Raw genomic sequence first — 17,160 nt, 5'->3', positions numbered from 1 at the left:
ACTGCTGTTGTATGCAGATGGAGAAATTAAGGGTCTATCTGGTTTAGGAGCTGAAGACATATGTGTGCTTCCTCTGTCCCTGCTCGGACACAGGTCAGCCCAAGTCTGGGACCACATCGGCGTGACTCCGTGCTGGGACTGCGGTCCTGTCCCCCTGCGCGGCACGGTGGCACCACGGCTCAGAGGCTGCCTGGGCAGGGACCCCGCATCTGCCCCTGCGGGGACAGGACAAGGGTCCGTCTGAGCCACAGGGCAGCAGCATCGCATGGCAGTACCGTCGCACGGCAGTACCGGCACACGGCAGTACCGGCACACGGCAGTACCGTCGCACAGCTGCCCTTGGGCACTTGTACCTGGGCTTCCCTCCTGCAGAAACCGGGGGTGAGGGGCGAAGGGCGAGCTTCTCCCACCCATGGCACAGTCAGGCTCTGCCACAGACTAAGAGCACACGGGACGTTTTGAGGAGAACTAGGAATCGAATTAGTCTTCCTCTCCGCTACGATCCGAAGGCTGTCTATGCCATCCGGGTCCTTCTGCTGCTGCTGGGAGAGCCAGGGAGGCCAGCGCCACGCGAGGCTGGTTCCTCTGTGAAAGGCAGGGAGATGTGGAGGTGGTCCCACTCCGACAGACCGCAGAGGCTGCCTGCGTTGGGGGACTGGCTGTCCTTTACATCCCTGCTTCGTTCCTTTACGCTATTTTACATATTGAAAGGTTTTTATACAGATCTTTTTTAACCTGTGGAGAGTTTTAAAGGCTGTAAGGTCTGGCTGCTCTTTCCACTCCCAAAGCATTTGTAGTTACAATTAAGATCTGTGTTAAACCTACTGTCAATTAGCCTCAGCGATGTGAAAAGCATCAGGCCCAGGGAGGGAAGGCTTTCCCTGGCTGAACAGTGAAGGAAGAACAGCAGCCTGCTTTAAAAGGGAAAGAAATAAAAGCCTACAGAAAGAGGCTTACCCTAAGGAAGAGAAAAGACGACTGTCTAGTGCTCGGTGGCGGGGTGCGCACCGTGGGAGGTGGTGCTGCTCAACAGCCCGAGCGGATGGCACGTCCTCAGCGGGCGGATCGCTGGAGGACAGCACTTGTCTTGCTGGTTTGCTTTGCTGGTTAGATTTAGTGATTCGGTCTCTCAGACTGAGAATGATTGAGCTACTGCCCTCTTCTAAAACGTCCAGGAAAAAAGCTTTACCTATTTGCTATTTTTATTCTGACAAAAGTTTCCACTATGTTTTAGAAATTTGTCTTAGTTTAAAAAATAATAGGGCTTGAATTGGTAGGGGTTTTATGGTAGGAAGAAGAGTCTTATTTTGACACTATCGGAGTGAAAGAGCAAAATGGAGGTTTTCTTCAACCTGAACTGATGGGTTTTCATTTATGAAAAATCAAATAAATTTCATTTTTCTATCAAATTATATATCATTATTAATTATTATTACTATTATTACTACCACTACCACCACCACCATTTGAAAATTGCTAACAAGCCACCAGGATGCCATTAGCTCCTCTCTAACAAGACTTCTGGGTTCTCCTGTCTGAAGCAAAGGAGTTTGGGACTATCGGAGTTTGGGCCTATCCGCTCGGCCAGAACTCCCTGCCGCCATCCCTACGCTGCCAGAGAGTGAGCCCCTCTCCATAGCCAGGTTCATTTGTACAGCCCGTCACCAAGCCACGAGGAAAGGCCCAAGAGGCCACCTGAGATCGCCCCTGACTTTGGGGGGGGGGCCTACGGCACAGCGGACTTTTACGCCCTCCGACCAGTCCTGATATGATATGAGACAGGGGAGGGAGAATTTCTAACGGGAAGTATTTTGCTGCGTCTGTGACCCAGCACCGCGGTTGTTTTGGGGACAGCTCAGTGCACGCTGAGCCCCCTCCACCCCTCCCCACCCCGAGCCCCCCGAACGCGGTGCTCTGGAGCCTGCAAGGACCCCGCTGCACTTTCTCTCACGACTCTACGCTGCATCCCACAGGAAGCAAGAGGGACGGTAACAACGAACTGGCACAAACTAAACATAAATTACAGTTAATTAGTGTTTTGGCATTAAAATGACAAGCCATTCACTTCCTATGACTGTCCTAAGAGCAATTTTAGAAGAGAGCCGTATGCATGGGGCTATGCAAAAAAGGGCATGGTGTTCAAAGCGCCTGGTAAGGCTTCCCAGCAGTGCCAGGTGGTGGTGAGCAGCCCGTTGGGGCAGGAATATGCTGTATTTCAGAAATGACTAGTCACTGCTTATCACTTGAGACAAATGCAATCTAAAAGATTGTGTTTTCTGCCGCAGCTCAGTTCAGCTGCTGGCTAACTGGTACCAAAACCAATCAGGCCCCTTTTATCCCCCTCATGCCTGTCTTCCAAACATGCTAATAAAGGCATTTAAAATCTAATCTCCCTCTTGTCTTCCCAAAATGGAATCCAGAGGAGCCAAATATGACAGTCATTTTGCAGACAAGGCTCACAGGGGCATTAGGGGTAACGTACAGTTTTAGTTCTCTAATAGAGTTTTAAGCCCCTGAGAGAGAAAGGAAAGTCAGCACGTAAATGAGGCGCTTGCTCCAAATAATTAGCACTTCTAGAGCACTTTTCATCTTCAAAGGGCTTTGTGCACATCCTTGTGAGTGTGATACACAGCCCCCTCTCAACAGATGGAGAAAGAGGCCAAGGGTATTTCATGATGTTTGCAAACAGGGCTGGGAAAGGGTCTGGAGGGCTGCTGAGCTTTATACTCGGAGTTCAGGAGCTGTTTTCCCAGCTTACAGAAAGCCAGGTGGATTTCTGTGCGGCTTGCCAGCTCAGAAGTTCAGCTCGGCAGGACGGAGAGCTAGCTCAGCAGCGCTGGGCTGTAAGCATTAACCTGGGTCTACAGTCAAACCTCAAGGGACGCATCTGACCTTTGAATAATTGAGCACTGCAGTGAAGAGGCTTCAGTAACTGAGCTCGCAGCATGAGAAGAGGAGCTGTTGGGGTCGGGGAGGGAAACGTTCCTCAATTTTTCATTAATGAGAAAACAGAGACGAAAACTGTGCTTCAGAATACAAAGGAACGGACCTTTTTGCAGGGGAAAAGCACAATAGCGGGGTGGGTTTGGGGTTGTTTTAAGGTATGGTCTGTGGTGCTTGCAAGGCTGGGTTTTGCTAGTCTGGGAAGGTCACAAGTATGGTCGGGTCAAGGGGAAGCAGCTAGGGCTCAGTTAGACGCTAAGGAGGCAGAGCTCTCCAAGCTAGGCTCGTCCCAAGGGGTGTGGAAAAGGCAGCTGCAGCCAACCTGTTTATCATAGAACCACAGACTGGTTTGGGTTGGAAGGGACCTTTAAAGGCCACCTAGTCCACCCCCACCGCAATGAGCAGGGACATCTTCAACTAAACCAGGTTGCTCAGAGCCCCATCCAACCTGACCTTGAGTGCTTCCAGGGATGGGGCATCTACCACCTCTCTGGGGAACCTGTTCCGGTGTTTCACCACCCTCATTGTAAAAACTTTCTTCCTTGTATCTAGTCTGAATCTACCCTCTTCTAGTTTAAAACCATGACCCCTTGTCCTGTCACTACAGGCCCTATGAAAAAGTCTGTCCCCATCCTTCTTATAAGCCCCCTTTAGGTACTGGAAGGTGCTCTAAGGTCTCCCCGGAGCCATCTCTTCTCCAGGCTGAACAACCCCAACTCTCAGCCTGTCCTCAGAGGAGAGGTGCTCCACCCCTCTGAGCATTTTTGTGGCCCTTTACGCAGATGGATCTTGCATCGTAGAGCACTGCACAGGCTAACCCTACTTGGCTCAAGTCCCAAGGGCAGTGGCCCATGCCACACCTTCCCTCCGCTGGTGCAGACGGTCCCTGCGCCCTGGCTGTTAGCAGTAATTTCAGGTTCTCTTTTGTCATGCCTTTTGCATATGCTATGATTATTTTGTTTAAGTGAATAAACTGTTTCATTGCTTGTCACTTGCAAATATATATGAAAAGGACCCAATTACAGCTAATACTCTTGATATTTCTTGAACCACACTCAGGGAAACTGAGGGTTTAGGTTTCCACTGCAATGTAATTATGCTTGGAACTAAACCAAACCTTTGCTTCAGAGGTTCTTGATGTACTTCTATTCTCTAAGAGAGTTAACACCGGTTTCCCAAATCACACAACTGAGGCATGGGGAGTTCAGAAGATTTGTAAAATGTTAAACCTCAATGCAACGGGGAAGTGAAGATACAATCAAGGGGCCCAGATCCCTGTTTACTTTTTCTAATCGATAGATTTCCTTCCCCTTAATACAATACTACAAAGACATTGTTGGTTGTTAAAATTATTTTGTTGTTAAAATGTTCAAAATAAGTTGAATAGGCTAGCAAGTATATAATAAGGCATCAGGACTGACTCCTCCAGAATAAGAAAACTTTTTCAAATCTAGTGATTACTTTAAAAAGACTGATTCATTTCAAAAGAATTATCTCGCCCAACATTTTTTCAAGACTGATGATATGTTATCCCAAGGAAATTTTGAGGTGACTTTTAGAAATTACACTCAGCCATGGAACAAAAGGAGGCAATGGAAATATTCGCTTCTGCTCAGATATTTTTAATAAAGGAAACCTTGTTAAAAATAAACTGTAAAGAAGATTTGGGTGGAATCACAAATCATCTCATTAGCATTTGGGGAAAAAAAAGCAAAGATGAAATATCAGCTTGTAAAGTCTTTTCTGCAAAGCCAATTTTCTCCCCCTTCCATCTGGTTTATCTGTATTCCAAAATTCTCATTTTCAAAGAAGTTTCTAAAATAGCAATTCCGGACTGTTTTTGTTCTTACTAAACAAAGCAATGTACACCCAATATGGAAATATAAAAAGGAATGCAAAGAATCAGACTTTTTTTTTTTTTTTTTTTTGGTCTGACAGTCGATTTTTAAAGCCGAACCCAAGGCTTAAAAAATATGTGGGTGATTTCACACCTGCATTGCTTCTTACCCTGAAAAGCACCCACGGGGCTGAGTTTTTAGTCTCACATCAGTGGATGTGAGTGGATCACCTCAGTGATCCAACGAGGGCCAGCACAGCATCACAGGATCAGACCTTTAACAGGAGGGTGCACCCTCCCAGCACTTACAGGGCTGACAGAGCAAAAGGAGACGTGGCAAATGCAAAAGCAGCATGTGAGGGGCAAACTGGAAATTCTGCCGTAGACAAGGATTTGAAATTTGCCCAATGCCACTTCTCAACATTTTGTGGACTCTGATTTGGAGAACAGCAGTAAAAAAGTGACACTTTCCTGCAATGAAATGATTAGAAAAGTAGACTATAAAATGGCACTACAAAGAAATATCTAGAATTTTAAAGGCGGTATTCAAACAGGCGATCTTTATTTTGCAGTTTATTAACTTTCAGCATAACTTTTTATAAAGAACATTAAAATGAAGGTTAAGAGAAACTTACCCCATAGACCAGTTCACCCACCATGCCATTCCATATCTTAGTCTCAGGGTCCCTAGCTCCATATTTCCCATCTCCAACAATTGACAGTTTGTATTTTATTCCAACATGTTTTGCTATTTCAGAAGCTAAGTCTACACAATATCCTTCATATCTCTCATTCCCTTCTAGTTGTTCATGGTTTTTCTTATACATTACATATGGTGATTCCTTTGAAACAAAAGTAAAGATCAAAAGTCTATGAATGTAAAATACAGCTTTAAAACATTCAAAATGAGAGCTCTTATTATCCTTTATATTACTGGCAAGTATTTACAATATTTCCTGCTTTGGTACAGAAAGACAGACTTTTGCAGTTTAAAAATCCTTGGCTGATCCTACAGCCACACATACTATTGATTTCATTCCTAGTACGGACCCATTGAAGACAACAGGACTATTCCACGTTAACGAAGTTACACTTTTGTTTGCAGGATTAGGCCTGATTAGACAGTCAAATAGCATCACTGTAGTAATAAACCAGGTTTTAGTGTTTAAAGAACTGACATACCCAACACTTGTACCATCAAAATAATTTCCTAAGGCCCCAGTGGCCTAGAACGGGGCTCTGATGGAGATATTTTCAAAGCAGCCTAAGGGAAGCTAGGCTAAAATCCTCAGCAGCAATTTTTGTCAATAAATTCCCTTAGCCTTCTTGGAAAATTCTAGCTGAAATGCTGATTATATCTCGCTAAATCCGTACGAGTATATAATACAAAGCTTCAGGAAATAGCATAAAATTGGCTCATGCTTAGTAGAACTGTAACAGGCATAAAAGTCACAAACAATACTGTACAGAGCACATCTGCTAGAGGCATTGGGACTGACACGGTTGCTGCTGTTTATGAGACACAGGAAGAGCTTTACTCCTTTGGAATTGCACGGGTATAGGTCGCTTTTCACCCAGTGCTAGAGCAGTTCCAGTTCTCTACAGGCTTCATTGGGCCACCCTTACTCAGTCCTCAGGGGTTGAGTTTACAGGAGCTGTACCTGAGTGAGGGGTGCAGGATTTGACCCTACGGCAGGAAGGCCAGATCCTGCAGTCATTTACATACATGCATAATAACTTCACTTGTGTGAGGCATTTGATTGAGTTCAAGTGTCTGAGAAGCAGCAAAACGCAACATTGAGCTCAGTGAGCTTCTCCTGTGAGCAAACTTAGCGATACACGTGGAAGTTTGAGGGCAAGCCCTCAGCACATCTCTGGAAGATGTTGAACTTTTCAGTCACTTGAAGCCACCCAGTATTCAACATTTGCCTCCTGGCCAGGCGTCTAGCACACCTCAGGAGCCATGCGTCTTGTTTCCTAAACACAAACACACTAAGAACATAAAACTTACCAAGATGGTAGTGACTACTATAGTTCTGTTCTCCACGGATGAAGTGTCGTTAGAGGGCAGCTGATCTAATGCTGGCACAAATCTTTCATATTCGTTCCAATAACCAGCCTATAAAAATGGAGATTGTTACCTCACTACACACGTTTACAAGGACTCTGGTGTGTGAACTTGTAACAGGAACTGTCAAAACATATGGCTTTGTAACGCTTATTCATGCAACGTTTTGCCATGAAAGGACTACATTAGCTTTAATTTAATTTCCTTAAAGAAACAATCCTCTCAAGCCCACGTGCAAATAAATACAACCCAAATCTAAGAGAAAATACATATTAAATTCTCCCTATCTGAATTCACATCATCGTGGTGCCTGTGGAATAAATTCCCATGCATGCACAGCATGAGAATATGCTCTAGACAGGAGAATAAACTGCACAAAATTCTTTGATTTTGTAATTTTTATCCCTACTCTGCTGCAGTTCGGACAGTGAATGCAGTCCCTGCAGACGTGCTTGAGCTAGCTTTAGAGCAGATGCCCAGACGTCGTTAGCAGTGCAGGCACAGCAGCAGCATCTTCAGCAGGGGATACACGACCCTCTGTGAGCAGGAGGTGACTATTTGCCAGCTGGCTTCTGCTGACCTTCGTGGTGCCGTGGCTACATTGCTATGCTGTAACACTGGTTTTTGTATTTCTGCACAACAGAGAAGTAACACTTTTGCCGGCACTGTAAACCAAGCTGAATGGCTGGGCCATGTCCAGAGGTATTTCGTTATCAAATATGTGCAGAAGAGTTCAAGGAGTCGCACCGGTGACTAAGCAGGCTAGGTACCTATCGCCAGGTGAAATCAGTGGGATTTACATCCCGTGGCCACACAAACTCTTCTCTCGATACTCCTGAGACCCTACCTACCTAATTATTTTGGAAAATCTGCACTAAATTTCTTTTATAACAGGGATCTAGGCAACTATCCCACTTAGGATCTATACTTGATTTAGGAGACAGGAGAACAGGTAGCAAATTCTAATTAAAACCAAATTATTTTCTGTTAATTTCAGGTTTCTAAAATACACTGGCTCCAGTTTCACTACAGCTCCAAGGTCTGCTATGGAGAGGAAGGGAAAGATGGAATTTAGGAGACAGGGCTGAGCACAGGACCGTGACAGCAGGTATTCTGCTTGGCAGTGGAAAAACTCCGCAAGAGTTTTAAGGGAAAAAAGTGGGGTCTGAAGTTGACATGGAAACCAATGAAGATATTAAGCAGGGCACGCGGTTTGGTTCAGGAACAGAATAGAACAAGGTTCCTGGGACAGGGAAAACAGCAAGATGGTGGGGTTTCCTCAGGGCCCTGTTATTACAGCACCAGTGTGGTGGTTTTGAGTTTCATTAGTTTGTTGGAATAAATATTTGTGAAGACGTGAAATCTGGATGCGTATCTTGAAACTCACCTTCCGTGATCCAGCAGCTTTCATTTCATACACATCAATTGTGTAATTTGTTCTCCGCCCATAGGTATCGAACTGGATGTTCCCTGTCATTCCTTGAACTTGCACCTTAAGGGAATAAACAGAAAAAACATTTTAATAAAAGATTCACTTTATTTTTCCCTCTGTTACATTTTGCAGGAACCCACTAGCTCTAGCACAATTCTTATCTATATAAGAGACTTGTAGCACTTTTGACATAGCCAGTTATATTCTTCATAACAAAAAACAATCCCAATTCTCTCCGTTTCAGCTGTACATATTCTTTGTTAGTTAGTACTCGGCTGGTGATTCACTACTACAGAGTGAGCTGCATTTAAGCATAAGTGAAATTAGCCCTGCACGTATGTTAAATGCAAGAAAGACTGCTTCTGTCATGCTGAGTCACACTGGGTTACTGATACAGCATGGAGTATCAGCGAGGCACAGTGCCATTAAACCCCTCACAAGGGGGTACAGCGTGATCTGCGATACGGACCAGAATCCCACATCATTGCTCATTCCAGGAAGTGCTTTTATTTTAAGATCAGTCCCAGGGTAGGAGAAAGGAATGAATGTCTTCTCCGAATGACTACAGACAATTGTTTCTACTGGTTATGGAGTTTTGGTCTCAATCTGGATGGATGAGTGTGTAGACGGTAAGTCATTATCATTACCTACTCACATGAATCATCTTAAGGGAAGTATAAAGTACTTTGTTTCAAAGAAAAAAATCTTATTTCCCTGTATGAAAGGGTGAGATATTTCCATTTATCACTTATCAACACTGACAAGCTGTCATCTCAGGCAACATCAGGGGTAACAGTACAAAACTTCAGTTGGGGTAAATTAGCTTTAATATTTAGCGAAATGCTGTAGAAGTTAGAGGAAGAGGTGACGGAAGACGAGTCAAAGGGAAACTGTTCAGGGCTGGTGGCTGATCTGCTAGTTATGGTTTAGAGATGGTGCGATCAAACTTGTTACGGTGGACAAGGCTACAGAAACAGCCAAAATTCCTTGGACCCCAAATTATCCAGTGAGCCAAATTCAGATTGACCTATAAGGAGTGTGATTTTTTTTTATCATCAATAAGTGGATTTGAACCTTTCTTAAAATAGTTTATATCATTTCAGGGGTCTGGAAGAACATGTGAGTTATTCCTGTCTCCAGAAAGCTAGAGAGGTGAGTGGGACTTTGAAAGCCAAATTTGCCCCCAAGAGGTCTTATCAACTCTGGACTGAGCAAATGTATTTGTAGGGTACTTGACATATAACTTGCAGCCAGATGTGAGTGCTGTGCCTGCTTCTGGCACTTGCTGGAAGCTGTCTGGCTACTTTAGCACAGCAGTGACTGTATGTCTCAGCAGAGCTTGTTAGGGCAGCTTCATCCTGATGCGTATTGAGACATGAGCGTTGTGCACTTGACACCTTTTGACTTCAAATTTAATTTGTTTCTATCTTTGGTGGGAAAACTCAGTGCTTTTCAAAATCTGGCTGCACCGAGGCAGGAAGACTCACCAGGACTCAGAACGCTTCTGGTAGCAGCATGCAGAGGCAACCGCAAATGGAGTGACTATTTATAACTGCCCAGATCTGTTCAGGTAAACTGTCTGTCACTGATCTCATGTCTTAGAATCAGCTTTAGAAATACAGACACGCACAGTTTTCAAGGCTTTAGGGAAGCAGACCCAGGTAATGCCTATTTCCATCTGACTATAGTATGGCACCGAACCTTCTGCTGGCACAGGGTATTTCAAGGATGTCTTGGAAAAAATTCTTACCTGAGTTGTTGCTACAGAGTGGAGTGGAACACTGTTAAATCAGGTTTTTTTTCCTTAAGTAAAGATTCAAGATCATTGTCTGAATAGAGGGAGAGAGTGTGATGGACAGGATGGGGTCTGGAAGGCAGTGTGGGATGATCTTGGGTAGCACTTGGTGGAGGTGTATATAAACCTCACTTACATGACTTTGAATAGCTAAAACAATACAAGGCAATCAGCTGAAAGTCAAACGTCTGCATTTTTCGCCAATCATGTGTTTGGCTTTGTGTATCTTATGAATTATGGTTTTTAAATAAATTCTCCTGAACAAGGGAGTGTCCTGTAGCAGTATTGGTTTTCTTTGTTGACATGAATACCTCGTATCACATTCAGAGGAGTTTTTTGTTTTGCTTGCAATTAAGTTCAAATGGACAGTACAAATTCTTTAACTATTGTGAAGGCTGAATTTAATCAACTTGTCTTCAAAAGTGTGTAATGCTACATTAGTGAACGTGCAGTTAAGGCATTTGTTAGGAAGTGACATAATGGCATAAAAAGAGCTCTGGCAATGTGAGACTGAACCATCTCTCTCCCTCTTAAGAGTGATAAAAACTGATTATAACCCTCTATAACTCATTATAACCTTCTGATAGAATCCTTCCAATATGGTAATTGAGAAAAAGCAGTAATTAAGCTAAATGTATGAAGGCTGACCTAGGATTTGTTTATGCCTAACACGGGCTTAATTCTGATCTCACTCATTCCAGTTCTATGCCTGCATTAAAAGAATCGATTCTAACAGGTTTGCTTTAGAGTTATTTGAGCCAGATCAAAAGCAGACCACATTCTTGTCTCTTATATCTGAGAGATATCCAATTTTTCCTGTTGTCACTTGCTTTAACACATAGCAGTCTAAAAAGAGTTAAAAATCAACAAAATTAGAGACATAAGTGAGGTAGGATCCCATGCAATAACTAGTGGTAGGGATAAAAACCAGGTCACGCAGACGGTAATCAGGCTGAGTGCAAAGTTACGCCAGGAATCAGAACTGGTTTGAGGCTAAACTGTGTCAAGGTTCAGGCTGGTGCTGAAATCCAGCAGTAGTGGTACGACCGACAAAATTTTTTCCACTGCTTCAAACCAATCTGAGTTGACTTTTTACTGGCAAATTATCAAAATTGCATACATGTGTTTAAGTTCATAAATACATGTATCCCTGCAAGATCTACAATCCACATGCTGAGGATCCAGTCTAGTTCTGTTAGTCAGATTTGCAGCCTCAGTCAGCCTGACTTTAGAAACCCCCAACACATGCTCGTGTGCAAAATGGCTCACGCTCGCTGTGACGGGAAGGTTGGGTGTTATGGGGGGGTTAGACTGCTCCGCTGTGGACAATCAGGCAGCTGCTGCACCGGTCAGAGAGATGTGATTTTGGCCAAAGTTTTGAGAGCTAATTTCTTATGCCTTGGTCTCTATTGAATATATTTTAGCCATCCTTTGCAGTTTGTCATTGTTTGGTTTTAATTTCTTTTTTTTTCCTGAGGAGCTGCAGCTGTTTGTGTGAGTACAGAAACTCTGTGTACACGGAGTAAGATGCAAGTTAAGCCCCAGAACTGCTGCTATTGTGGAATACACACATTCATTAGGTGGTATGTTTGCCCTTACCATTTTGAGTGCTCTTTCTATATCAATTCCTTGGCTCCATGGTACTGCAGGGTTAGCCAGGCAGTCTCCAGCACTACCTCTCCTGGAGACATCCACACGCTGTCTTCGGAGGTAACGGAAAGCCTCAGCTATGACTAGGACTGCATCATGGGTCAGTGCAGACGTGTACTAGAATTGATGCAAATAAAATAAGGCGACAAACTGAAGTCTTAGACTTCCCCCAGGTTTATCAGGTCTACACCTTCTCTTTGTTAAAATACTCTTAGAAGAATCATGCTTGCAAGCCCTTTTGCTTGCTCACTGTCTTGACATAGGTGCTTCCGTAGTTTAATAATTCCATCTATTTCAATTAACGAATTAAAAATATTTTCATTTGGTAGAGCATACAGCAGCAAAATAACAAAACCAGTTTATAGTTGCATAAAGTTTAAATTTAATTGGAAGCTTAGTCATCTAAATGAGGTCACTACAAAACTCGGCAATTCTATGCTGGCCCATACTGCTACCAATAAAAAAGAAGAGCTCGTATTTGGTTTTTGCCTGGAGTATTCTTTTTCTTTTTAACAAGATTGCCAAGACAGTTTTGAATTGAAGTTAACATAAATCATTTTGGTTTGGACCACAACCCTGATTAGGTAGCATCTGCGGCAAGGAATAGATCAGATTACTTTTCTTAGAAGACAGCTATACAAGCGAGTAATCACAAAATATGCTTTAGGCATTACACCTCCTTGGTAATTCCCCATCTGCCTTCTCTTAGTCCACGGTAAATCTGAGGGTGGTGGTAAGCTTTGTGTAGCAGCAACTCTTCAACAAAACCCCCAGACTCCTTAACTACTTGTTCGTGTTGCTGTCAACTTCATCCATTGCTTGTCGTATGTATCTGGTGACACTCCCAATGCTACAAATTTAGCATCACCTAGGAAATGTCACGGAGGTAGTTTTTTCACATTTTTTCCACATTTATGTGTCTGAAAGTTCTTCCTTCCTAGAGTGCCCCAGGCTTAGCATATGACATCACTGGTTTTCACCGGCACTACAACACACCTATAACTAAAGGTTCTGTGTACAGGAGACCATTTCAACATGTACATACTGGGAGCAATTGAATATACTCAGTGTGTAAAGCCAGATTTCAAACCCCTTGTAACTGACCCTTTGGATTTCCACAGTGTTTGTAAGAGAATGAAGAGCAGGAACAAAGAATGTAAGGGGTATCTGCATGTACTGGTGTGCCTGCTCTTCTTTTGGCTGTGTGATTCCGTAGAGCTCCTGGCTCCTGATGAACCTCACGCTGGAGTTGGTACCAGAAGACAGGCTGCCCATGCGTGAATTAGAAAGGTGGAAATCCAAGTTTCAACAGCACGTTCAGCTACCCTCTCTGTGGCTAAGACTTACTAAATTCAGAAGAAGTTAATTTGATCCTGTAGGGCAGGATAGCACAATTGGTGGGCTGTGTTTCTTAAAAAATGTGTAGTATCTTATTGCAAACTCTTCAGTTTGATATAAAGCCTTAGGAAATCTGCACAGAATGAGGCATGTCTGCATGTGCAGATCAAGAGAACTGTATCTGACAAAAAAGAGTGCAAAGGTAGGATTGTGAAGAAGGCTATACAGCAGTCATTCTTACTGCGTCTTAAATGAGCAGTTTATAAACTCTTACTGGGTGTGTGTGGGGTGGTTCCTGCTCTGACTGTATTCAGGTACAGGCGCTCTTTCGATCCTGCCCACCTTTACCTCCTCCTGTGATGCTTTGCAACGATCACCCTCTCCTCTTTTAGTAAGTTAACAATGGTTATACATCACATTCCACACAACAATATCGAATCAGATAGTAATTTTAAGGTATTTGTTCTTGGATTAAAAAAATATTGTAATAGCTGTCCAATCTAGCACTACATAAAACTTACAGGCTGATAATTTTTTCAGCAGACTGCGTCAATTGTCAGTTACCTTAACGCAGTCCCTTCCAAGTCATGCCAAGAGAGCTATCTAATTTTCTACTTTATTTGAATTCTACTTATAAATGCATGAGCATGCAAAGAGAAAAAAGAGAGAGAGAAGGGAAAGGCTGATAAAATACAGAATAAATTAAACATCAGGGCTTTAATCTCTAGGCAATTTTATTTCCTAATCAAAAATATTGTACATCAATTTTTAAGTACGCTTTTTGTCTGATTGACAAATACTGTGCACGTTTCTATAATGAGTGCTACATTTGTGGAAAGGTAATGTAATCTTTGTGTTTGTATCGTATACTTGAGATTCTTTTTTAAAGATGGAGAATAATTTTTCCCTCAAGGTAAATTGCTTTCAAGTGGAATAAAATCTTCCCAGGTTAACTTTATATATTTCAGAGCTTTTAAGATTAGTACGATACTTATCTTCACTTCTGCTTGACTGCTAGGAAGCTTCAGAAAGCAGGCCTAGGTCCTAATCAACAGGGAACAATACATTAATCCGAGTTCTGTGGGCCTCTGCTTGCCTTTTCTGCCTCCTCTGAAATGCCAGCAAGGCTCTGGCACAGCGTGGGATTAAGATAATTTTCCTTCCCCTCAGAAATGACATGATCCCAGGGATGGAAAAAGCATGCATCCAAATGGTATTGGCCTTCTGGCAGCAGAACCTCGTAACTGGTTCCGGTTCTGTCTGCAGTACGACACAGTGCCAGCGCCTGCCCTGGTATCCCCCCATGCACTGGGCTGGACTAGAATTTTCCTTCCTACATAGTCTTTTATGCTTCCCTGAATTTTGTCTTACTAATGTCAAGACATTACTCCAGTTTATCAGAGTAATTCTGAATTCCAAATCTGTTCATCGATTTGCTTGTGAGTCTCCCAAATCAAGCAGGAAAGGCATGAATTATCTCATCATGGCTGTGGTTCTCTGATAGGTTTGGCTTCCCTGACACAGTCAGTACACGTGATATGGAGGACTGAACTCCCAGGAGTGACAGAATTTAAGGTCCTCTCATCCACCACCAGTCCCAGGTTATATTCACCTATGCATATTGATGAAAAAGAACAGGCCTCACCAAAACAGGAAGAGAAAGAAGGAATGTAATAGAAATATTAATAATATGCAGTGGTCCTAGAAGATTTTATGACTTCCATCACCGGACAGAGTATCCTTGATGCACTCCTTGATTGGACACTGAATAGCATCCCCTTCTACTAGAGAGATGCTGAGGCAGAAAAAAGTCTGGAGGAGATATTAATAGGTTGCGAGTCTCCTAGTAACAGTATCCTTTAGTTCACCCAATCTATGAGAGTTTTGGTGAACCTGGGATTTTCAATCAAAAAAATTTGGAAAATTTTATTGGTTGCAGACATAACGTTCAGAGTGTTCAACTAAAGGATGGTGGTCCAAAACACAGGGTCAGATTATGGGGGCAACTGTCAGCAGTGACTAGGAGGTGGCAGTGGCTCCTCAGTGAATCTAGAGCTACTTTATTTTGCACATGAAATTCTCTATTAGTGTTAAAATGGTCTAGTAACCCACAGTTTGCATCTAAAACCTAACCTAACTAGCCCCTACCCCAAGACTAACTCAAGAACTTCAAGTTAAAAGATTTTGTATCCACTGCAAAATGACAGGCTTTGCAAGACCAAGCCTTTGCCTCTGAGGAACTCCCACCACGGTGGGCACTTGTGTCCAACTAACAGCCCCTGCCGCCTTCTCTCTTCTAGAAGCGCAGTCAATGTTGCAACATACTCTAATCAGGGACCTGTATCATACACATGCACACACCTAGGGTTAAAAAACCCCAAGTAATTGTTAAAAGCAACTCATATAATATGTCTCCATCACTGTCAGGGTAAAATAAATACCTTTAATGGTGAGTTTTTGGCTTCAGGGAATTCCCTTTCATCGAGCCTCACCCAGCGTTGTAGAAACTGTTGAACCATTGGGTTTTCATTATTGACAATCTGGAATCCAGTAATATTGGCACCTCCGTGCATTACTCTCTCCAGAACAATGTCTGTGAAACCCTGGGACGACACATGTAGAAAACAAGAGTCATTGCCATGCAAAGTCCCTTTTCTTTAGCTCAGTTTTACCTGCTATAAGCGTAGCACAAAGGAAATTGATTAATTTCCCTCGTTAGCTGACAATATTCTACCGAGGAGACAATTACTATCACAATTGGGATTGTGAGTAGAGTTTAAAATGTCTTCTTTTCAGATCTTTGCGACAGAAAATTGCCCTGTTGCGTTGTGGCAACGTGGTACGTAATATTCACCGATCAGAAAGAAAACAGCGGGGAAACTTGAAGTACTGTTTCCTCTTTTCTCCTCATCACGGTGAAAACTGGTCAAAGACCTCGATCCCATTTGTACAGCAAAGTGCACGTGAAGGTTCAGCGCTGGGAGTAGAAAACCACTCAACACTCATCTTGTTCTGTGGAGGCAAAGCACGCACCGCCTTGCTAGGCAGTTCTCCATCACGGCATTACTTAACATTTCACTTGCAAACAGAATGGTATGATTCCCTCCCACTCTGTTGTTATTTATGCCTGAGCCAGTAAATTGGTGTCTTTTTTGATTAGTATGACTTGATTGCAGTCATGTTTATCTGAATGTCAGTGGTTACACACGCTAAAAGGTAACCCAGAGTAAGAACCCCTGTATTTCTATGCACACGCTAATCAGTGAGATCATGACTGGTTCTTATTATGCAAAATGACACTTCTTAAAGTCATACAGTACTTATACTAAATAAGAGTATTTTAAAATTTGTCTTTTCTGCTTTAATCACACCAAAACACGGATACAGACAATTTTCTGCTACATGGGATTGCTAATTTGGAAGTGGGTGTTTTAGAAAAACACTTTTCCACTCACAGTAGACACAGAACCCAAAACCTAGTCTGCAGGATCAATTACAATGCAGCATCATAGACTGGTTTGGGTTGGAAGGGACCTTAAAGATCATCTAGTTCCAGCCCCCTGCCATGGGCACGGACACCCTCCACTAGCCCAGGTTGCCCAAAGGCCCGTCCAACCTGGCCTTGAACACTGCCAGGGATGGGGCATCCACAGCTTCTCTGGGCAATGTGTGCCAGTGCCTCACCACCCTCACAGTAAAGAATTTCTTCCTAATATCTAATTTAAATCTACCCTCCTTCAGCTTAAACACCTTCATGTAACACTTTTTCTAAGGATCTCTAGCAGATGGTGTTTCAAAGGCATCATAAACTTCCCTGAAAGTAAATTCTAGAATCCAGAAGAAGCTCTGATACCTATACAAATGTACTGTCTTATCCTGGTAGGTCAACACATACACAGGCATGACCCTACACTCTGAAATAAAAAAGAACAGCTAAACAGCTGTTTACTTGATGGAATTGTTCTAATTTGCTGCTTTCTTTCACTTATTTTATACTCTAATATGCTATAATTATTTTTCCTGGAGCGCTTAAATTTCAAATATGTTACATAGATGATTATGGTTATCAAGTGTCTTATTTATGAGGATACAAATTA

General features: G+C 42.9%; 1 protein-coding gene across 7 annotated transcripts in view; it reads right to left on the bottom strand.

The window, feature by feature from the left end:
• The window catches only part of GRIA3 (glutamate ionotropic receptor AMPA type subunit 3), a 156,065-nt gene that overhangs the window by 49,883 nt on the left and 89,022 nt on the right, over positions 1–17,160 (bottom strand). For 5 of the 7 annotated variants that reach the window (XR_012837301.1, XM_075763570.1, XM_075763569.1 and 2 more), the window contains exons 6-10: positions 15,505–15,666; positions 11,675–11,842; positions 8,236–8,340; positions 6,792–6,899; positions 5,416–5,622 (exon numbers count right to left, since the gene is read on the bottom strand). Coding sequence is in view for 6 of the 7 variants with exons in the window: in XM_075763570.1 (XP_075619685.1) it covers positions 5,416–5,622; positions 6,792–6,899; positions 8,236–8,340; positions 11,675–11,842; positions 15,505–15,666 (750 nt within the window). In the remaining variant the exon portion in view is untranslated. The remainder of the gene's footprint in view (positions 1–5,415; positions 5,623–6,791; positions 6,900–8,235; positions 8,341–11,674; positions 11,843–15,504; positions 15,667–17,160) is intronic. The other 2 variants (XM_075763572.1, XM_075763571.1) reach the window with 1 other exon arrangement.

Source organism: Balearica regulorum, chromosome 11, assembly GCF_011004875.1.
Source record: "Balearica regulorum gibbericeps isolate bBalReg1 chromosome 11, bBalReg1.pri, whole genome shotgun sequence".
Lineage (NCBI taxonomy): Eukaryota > Metazoa > Chordata > Aves > Gruiformes > Gruidae > Balearica > Balearica regulorum.
This window is presented reverse-complemented; position numbering and strand designations above follow the sequence as displayed.